At 35.4% G+C, this 8,507-nt stretch overlaps 1 protein-coding gene across 3 annotated transcripts in view; it reads right to left on the minus strand.

The window, feature by feature from the left end:
- Positions 1-448: 448 nt before the first annotated feature.
- The window catches only part of LOC111628827 (fasciclin-1-like), a 64,486-nt gene continuing 56,427 nt past the window's right edge, over positions 449-8,507 (minus strand). For all 3 annotated transcript variants that reach the window (XM_023372671.1, XM_023372670.1, XM_023372669.1), the window contains 9 exons: positions 8,311-8,449; positions 7,418-7,565; positions 6,136-6,319; positions 5,469-5,625; positions 4,792-4,927; positions 4,555-4,702; positions 4,163-4,334; positions 1,601-1,715; positions 449-1,524 (listed from right to left, as the gene is read on the minus strand). In XM_023372671.1, coding sequence (XP_023228439.1) covers positions 1,334-1,524; positions 1,601-1,715; positions 4,163-4,334; positions 4,555-4,702; positions 4,792-4,927; positions 5,469-5,625; positions 6,136-6,319; positions 7,418-7,565; positions 8,311-8,449 — 1,390 coding nt within the window. In that variant the 3' untranslated portion in view covers positions 449-1,333. The remainder of the gene's footprint in view (positions 1,525-1,600; positions 1,716-4,162; positions 4,335-4,554; positions 4,703-4,791; positions 4,928-5,468; positions 5,626-6,135; positions 6,320-7,417; positions 7,566-8,310; positions 8,450-8,507) is intronic.

An 8,507-nucleotide genomic window follows, 5' to 3' on the forward strand; every position in this document is an offset into this window, starting at 1 on the left:
GATCATTCAAATTCTGTGGTAAAATTTTTGTCCGTCATAATTTATCTTTGTCGTCCAGACAGACACTGTTTGAACGAACAAATATTATACTTAAAAGAAACAAGAGGAAGGGGAGACCACAATCCCGGCAGAGAAAATATATGCAATGTGCAATATTGGTTTTGTTCAGAAAATTCTTTTGGATAAATAAATTTCAATTCAGTAACAAGAAGTCTGTTTATTGCTGAATTGTATTTGAGGGGATGCACTTCTGTCAATTGAAATAATTTGGTTATGCAGTTTAGCAGAAAATGTTGGCAACTTATTTTTAAATTTCTAAAAGCAGTATAATCTGTAACTGTTTTGCATACAAGGATCATTTAGAAATATGGTAGACTGATCAGTTTACATGGTTAGTCATAAGACTATATAAATAATCATGCATGAATCAATTGAGTACTCCAGGATATAAAATTACATTGCACAATGTGCACTTTATTAACATATACAATCAGAATACAGATCCTACACCATTTGACCCTAGATAGGGTGTTGTTTTTAATACAATGTTTTCACAAGTGATTCCTTCTCTCCCGAATTCCATTCACGCTAGGCAGTGTGGTGAGACCGCTCGGGTCCGATCATTCGCCGAACCAAAATACTACAGTTGTTTTAAAACTTACCCTTTTATTGCTATTTTTGTGTTGGTGTGACAGACAGTGTACGACTTCAAAATAGCAAGATGCACCGCGAGTGCCGTGACGTTTTCGCATGGATTGCAGAGGCGTTAATATCGATCACAAGCTAAGTTGTGGTGAATGGAATGAAGAGAAGGAAGCGAAATTGGTTCTTTTATTTATTTTTTTTGTGACCTTCAACAGTAAACATCAAACACTTGTGGTTGTTGTTGTTTTAAATACATCATTAAACATACAAGCAAATGACTTCTGACAATTCAAAAGCAATTTTCATAAAACTGGGAAAGCTGGTCAGCTTGGCTGTCAATAGGAATTGTTCCTGTTCTTTTCAAAACTAAACCTAGTGTACAAACATTCTTCTGAGGAATAAAAGAAAAAGTACCCGTTCCCCTCCGCGCCGCACGTCTTTGGGAGAAGAAATAAACGACTTCCGATCAAAAAACATCAAATTTCTAAATTTTGTGCACATTTGAGAATTGATCTCATAACTAATTATAGCGATACTGGACCCACCACGCCAATATTTTGGCAACGACGAACTGGTCGCCGCTGCCGGCAGACATTTTGTGTGATGCAAAAAAATTCTTTTTTTAGGAGTTCTTCACTCGGGATTGGCAGTTTTCCTCACGCAGACGGGAATGCATGTTTCGGCCACCTTAAAATACCAACAGCATCAGACAACACGTCGACACCAGGGCCACGGCCTGTCGGACGGCGAGGGCGGAGCTTACTGTCGACAGATCGCGCGGCTTCATCATCACTTGATCTATGACGTGAATTACTCCATTGGTGGCCTGGACGCCCGGCCGCATGATGTGTGCCAATTCGCCTTCCCACTTCACTTGAACTACGGAGGGAGAGAATGCAAACGAATCAGTCGCTGCAGACAACACGCAAAATTAAAAATTTATTTCGTCGCTTACCATAGCCATAACCTTTGGAGATTTTGAAGATTCCTTCTTGCATATGGATCTCATCATGCATTTCGAGATGTTGAATGGACAATTCTTTTCCCACAAGTAAGTGACGGTTCAATATCTACAAAGAATATATTGAAAACTGGTTAATTCCTAACTCGCAACACAATACTTATCAAATAAAATGTGGCAGAGATTTGTTGCATTACTGTTTCAGGAGAGGCGAGATATATTTTGATTGGTCCAGAATAATTTTATTACCATTAGGTATATCATTAGAGTTACCCAAATAATTTGACTTCATGGCTGAAATATAATAATGCTAATTATTGGATTTTAGCTTCAATTTTCTTCATACTAGTTACCCAATAAGTTCTATATAAAATATTACAATGGCATACTATACACAGAACAAACATTATTGTACAAAATGCAAACCATTACATCGCATAACATTTATCCCTCCATTCATCCTCATCTCTGCTTCCATATTAAACCACCACACTCGCGAGAAATACCACAAACTCCGATCTGCCCATAATTGGAGGTGCAATGGCAGAGCAGGGCAACAAAACGTACGGTTCTCTCTGCATTCTCATCATGATACATAGCACATCATATACCATCAAACTCTGTGACGATCTGCATCCGCAGGGACAGTGCTTTCACAGAGAAACGGTTTTACCGAACAAAATTTACGAGATGGCTAGGTATAATTTATCTAATTAAGACACCATTAATTAAATGTTATGCACAATTATATAATTTGAATTTATGGTTTTAGCATGCTAACTCTATATTCCATATAGTTTTTTTAATGCAAGTCCAAGTCCAACTCGAACGTGTTTACTTGTAACATTAACGGCACGGAAAATCCGTCGTCAAGTTTATCATCTCGACCACTCCAAAAACAAAAAGACGGCAACGTTCGACAGGTCCCAGATGTCGTTTTGGAACTTATCAGAAACAAGAGTCATTTAATTTCATTTTAGTCAGTTAATTCAATCAAGCCCACTCGATCTGTTGGCAAAATTCGCGACAGATTAGAAAAGATTACCGTGCTTAACTGGATGTACACTGGATCACCAAATCGAAGAAATCGTAAGCATGTGTGGAATGCTCTTAGAGGAGCCTCAAAAGTTTTTTCTAAGACAGAATGCACGAAAGAACTTTTTGTTCATACCTTCCGGAAATGGTGCCACGATAATTTGCAAGTATATTTAACTAAACTAAAGTCCAAAAAATTAATTTGCTTTCTTCTTGGGCCACCCATTGCTTGTCAGTTTAAGGGGGATTGATGCATTGTCTACATGCACATAAACTAGGCCATCAGTTAGAACTTATGCCACTAAAGTCATTCCTTCAATGTCAAAGGGTCCACGAATTATAGTACAAGTAACTAATGGACGGTTACAGGGGTTATTTCGAATCAAAAGATAGCCATCAGCCAGTTGGCCAAAAAAATATTCTTACCGCACTATCAAGTTACCAACAGGTTACAAAAACACACACAATTATAAAGGTTATTGATATCGAAATCGGAACTGGTCGGCCATCTTGTTTCTAGACTAATTACAGAATAAGTTGTAATTGTAATCATCGGTGTTTGGATGTTCAAACAGCTAAATACCTAAACTCCCAAGGGAACTTTTAATAGTTGTTTAATTAGTGATTTATATAATTGTTCGAATCGTGTAGATGTGAAAATATTTGTTCCAGCTTAATTTGATTTGTGTGTACATTTAACACACCTGAATATTCATGAGCGTCTATTGTTAACTCGTCCAAGGACGAGAACGACGGTTTCTTTTTATTTCGACACGCCAGGTGGCAGCACGTAATGGGCAGCAACGCTTGTCTCTCTCTCTAAAGTGGCGCCACCTTTCGACTTTAAACGGTACAAAAATATTTAAAAAATAAAAAAAGAAAAATGCCATTTATTATTTTGACTTTTCATCGATCGCAGAAACTCTTTTTATTGTTAATAATAATAATCTCTCGTGTCTAATAAACTAACAGATAAGCCACTCGGGTATCGATAGCATCTATTTTTCTACAAGTAAAAATTAATTTTAAACATGGAAATAAATTAGCTGGCACGGAACTAATTTAAATTTTCGATTTTTAACCGGCGACGTCGGAAGAGCGCTTTTCGGGTCGCTCGTGCCTCTCTCGGAACCGTAAAAAAAAAAAAAAATGGGGTCTAAAATTGGGGCCGGAGATGCTCCCGTTTCTTGCATATTCATACGCCGTATTAAGAAACGCATTTTTTTTCTTCTTCCACAATTCAATAACGTAATTACGTTGGCTCCACTTCAAATATTTATTAAATTATTCGTTAATATTTAAATTTAAAATCCTTCCAAGCGAAAACGAAATCCATTTGTAAGCAAAATTTAAACGTTACTATGTTTTCATCGCAGAGATACGGTAATTAGGTCAGTAGCCAATTATCGATCGCCATATATATAACGTCATTCGTCGATGCCATATTTCGACTCGTCAATTTTATCGATAGCCAAATTGTAGCCAAAATTTAAAAATAATAATAATAATTTTTACGCTTACGGTTTTCAAATGAAGAGGTACAATTCCGATTTGAATCTTCTTAAAGGAACTAGGATATTCGGATTTAAGTTTCTCCCACGCTTCTTCGTTCGGTGCAAAAAATGTAAATCTCATATTTTCGTCGTGTAATTGTTCGTTCCACGAATCTTGCTGGCTAAATTCGTACGTGGTCCTGTTTTTTTTATAAAAAAAAGTTTTCCAGTTATATTTTTTTAATGGTTTCCTTCTTATCTCGAGTGAGGCGGTTTTTTTGCGCCTCTAGAAAAAAAATATACGACAATAAACTGTATCGGAAAGCGTTTAACAATTTTTTTCAAGTCTTAAACTGTAGATCCTCTGAAGAAATTAAAGTAATCGTTAATAGATGAAGCGGAATTAAGAAGGAGGATTACCTTAGAGACGGATCATTCTTGAGTTTTTCGTAGACGGTCTGAAAGGGCATCCCCAAAATCCTGTCTATGATATGGATCACCCCGTCTGTAGCTCTGATGTTCGCTATCTCTGCAGTGGCATTGACTCCTCCACCTTCTACCGTTAAAACTGCCAAAAAAAAAACATATAATTTATGTAGTATTATTATCATTATAGGGGCACGTGTATAAAATTTATAGATATGGTCTCAATTGTACCCTGTGTCTCGTCCTGTTCCACCACCTTAAAGTATAAATTTCGGTTGAGATCCGAAGAAATGAACTCGTTTGGTATGGAGCCTGATACAATGTCCTCTATCGAAATGGCTTTCATCACTAGGTGTAGATTTAGTAACTGGAAGGAGAAGAAAGGAAGAAAAAAAGGTGTCACTGCTAAATCCCTTTGATGCGTTCACGACGGAACACAAATCCGGAATCATGTGAGTTATCCGATATACATAAAACAGTGATATGAATTCTGCAACTGCAACTAAAGATATGGATGCATAAGTCGCAGTTACGGGCTTATGTTTCCGAATATTAAAAAAAAAAAAATGGAGAATTATTAAATTTATGATGATGATGATGATGATAAATTCAAAAATGAAATAACATATACAAACATAGATTTGGTCCATATTAATTTCCAATAATAGCAAACGATGATGATGATGATGATTTATCTCGGTTTATTACGTAAACAGGAGAAGTTTTATTGACACTATATGAAAATTTCTACTGTTTAATAGATTTTTCTCCACATTTTAAGTGCCGATTAAGGAAATTTTAGTAAGAAGAGCGTCGTAAGGTAGTATTTTCGGCTCTTAAAATGGGCAATATCGAGTATTTGTCATCCCCGGCGGCTGGTATTAAAATGTTCAGAGGAAAGTACTTACGTTAGTGAGGATGGTGCTGTTGGTTCTGATCTTCTCGAATTTCTCTTCGGAAAGTTGCCTCAGCGCCTTGTTCGACGGTACAAAAAGCGTTTTCTCTTGCGTGTGCGTCAACAATTCGGTAAATTTCGGTGCATTGATCATCAGTTTGTGGAATTCCCTGAAAGGTGAACGTGACGTCACGCATCATTTTCTGTTAAACGTAAACACACGCGTCACACAAAACTAAAACAAATTATTAACTCGTTACGAAATTTTATATCATTCTCTTCCCCCTTTTTTTCTCTCTTCTTCTTCTTCTTTTGTTATTTATGAAAATAGTAAATTTTACGATCGGAAGGGTAATAAAAAGCGCCCTCTGTTTAGTACCCGGCGGCCATGATGTTACCGCGATAAAGAAGAGAAAAATAACGATTTTCTCCGACGTACATCAAAGGAAAAAGAATGATACGTTGTCAAAGTTATTTAACGTCATCTGAGTAATCTTTACGTCATTAATATCAACCGTTTGCCACGAGAAAATTGAGTTTTCGACACCATTTACTTGTTAGGCCTAAATTTTAAGTGTGTGGGAAATCGTATCACGTTTGTACGCGTGACCGGCGAGTTAAAGGCAATCGGCTAGCGAAATTCTGATGGCAATTGCTATAATGTAACGTGTTATACTTACATTAACAGTGCATCTCTCTGGATGAATTCCCAAATCGTCTTATCCACGATCAGCAATGGAGTTTCGATCAAATGAACTACTCCATTCGATACCGGAATGTTTGGCCTGATGATTTTTGATAGTACCAGACCTTTCATGTTGCTCTGCTTCAGATGGTTATGCACGACATTACTCTCGGCGTGTACTACAACATAAAATATAAAGATTCAATGGAGAAAAACACAATTTTTTATTAATAATTTACAGAAAAGCTCTTTATTACTTCTGATAATCTACTAATTTATTAATAGGAGATTTAATATTGATTCCTTCCTCATGTACGCAACAGGAAAATATGTCTTCCTCTATTGAATCTTGAGTGAACCCATATTTTTTTTCCTGTTAGGATACATGCCTGGCGAACAAGCAATGTTTTATTAAATTATTAATGAAATATTGGACCTATCTGGATCAATACTTCATCATATATTCAACACAAAAAGTTGTTTTTAATAATTTATTTATTTATTAATGAAGAATTATTGTTCTCTTTTCATTGATCTGATTCAATCAGTAAATATTAATTTATTTTCTGGTTTTAAAGCTGTAAAAACAGCAAATTAGTAGAAGAGGTTACAACTTTAAAGTTACAGAATACTCTTCCATCTTGAAATTATTAACTGATTTGTAAGAAAGTTCAGGAAAGCCTGGAGCAAAATATATTAGCATATGAATTTGATCTCTTAAGTATTGTGGTAATATCCTTCATTTAATTAAGAAATTTATAAAAATTAACATATTAAAAGCCCAAAGTCATGTTTTGCATGTATACAAATTGCCGGCGTGTCTTTGCGGTAACAGTGCCGTGGTTATTTATTGAGGAATAATTAAGATAAAAGCATTCCTCCCGTGGAAAAGCACGAACGGCTTTAATAATTTAGGGGAAAGAAGCGTGGAATGGCATTTCCGAACTCTGATTTCTGCGGCGGAGACTCATTAGATTGATCGGGATCTCGAAAAAGCACGGTAATGTTGATTGTTTTGTACATTTCATAACCCGCTAATATACCAATGCCAGCTGATATTAAAGTGAGAACATTATCCAGGTGTTCACAATTCAATTTCCTCTCTGATATCAGCATCATTTCAGTTTTTTATTTTTTTTTTTTGGTCACTGTAGATGAAGTAGATAGTAAGTAGAATACTCTGATGGAAGCCAGAAATGGTCCAATACTTTCAGTATTGAAAGAATTAAGAATGAATCTTAAAATTTAAAAAAAGGAAAAGTGATAATTCAACTTACATATATATCCATCGCCATGAGGATCAGACTGATTTACTATGGACAGCTGCACTTTCAAAACTTGAGTGCGGGTCTCGGAAAGGTATGCCTTCTTACCCACGGTTCTCGTAAAGAGAGCCATCCCCGGAACAATGTGACCCCTGATGACCTTTAAAAAAAAGACAAGAATTTGGATCAGGTTTCATTTTTTTACTCTTAAGCTCCCGTTCAATTTTATTTTGGCAACAAACGACCCGCCGGACGGTCTTCCTCGGAGCTTGGAATCCGAGAAGCAATTTGCATTAACAATTTAAGAAGTCTGCGGGTCCATTTAATGTTATTTTGTAAAGTAAACTGTAAAAAGTGATATAAATAAGAAGCAATTTAATAATTTAATATCTGGCAGAAATATTTTTTATGTGTGGTATGATAGGAGTGATATTTTCTTTATAAATATACACACATTCCACTTTTTAAATTCTATTACATTCAGTCAGAGAGTGGATGATATTTTAAGAAGAGACTAGCAGTTTGTCAGCCAGCATACTTTCTTCTAAAACATCCTCAACTTTCTACTTAAATTTTATTAAAATGGTAAGATCAAAAGTGTAAAGTCACTTTTACATTTATTGCACTAAAAAAAAACTGTTGTATAAGCTCTTTACTACCTACAAAAAGTTTAAAATTAAATTGAAGGATCAAAAAATATCTTTGAACAAAAGAAAAGAAGAGGAGAAGGAGGGGAAAAAATAAATAAAGAAAGAATTTATCAAAGTTATCATTTCATAAAGAAATTTAAAAAGAAATGAAAGAGAATATTTAATACTTCTTACTTTTCTCATCAAGATAATTATACAATAAAAGAAAAATTAAAATAAGAGAAGAGAAAGAGAAAAGGAAAAAAACAACATTACTGCCAAATCCATTTTTTTCAGCCTCTCCATGTTGGATCCGTAACTTTCTGATACATCTATCGGAATGAAGTAAGTATTTCTTCCGTCTTGGCGGAAAATTCCTTCCTGTTTCTCTGTTTTGACACGAGATAAAAACATGCTACGGGAAGATAAAGAGAAAAATCAATATCTTTGCAATGGATCAAAACAATCATATT

The sequence above is a fragment of the Centruroides sculpturatus genome, unplaced genomic scaffold, assembly GCF_000671375.1.
Source record: "Centruroides sculpturatus isolate CEXI.00-Female unplaced genomic scaffold, Cexi_2.0 scaffold585, whole genome shotgun sequence".
In the NCBI taxonomy this organism is placed as follows: domain Eukaryota; kingdom Metazoa; phylum Arthropoda; class Arachnida; order Scorpiones; family Buthidae; genus Centruroides; species Centruroides sculpturatus.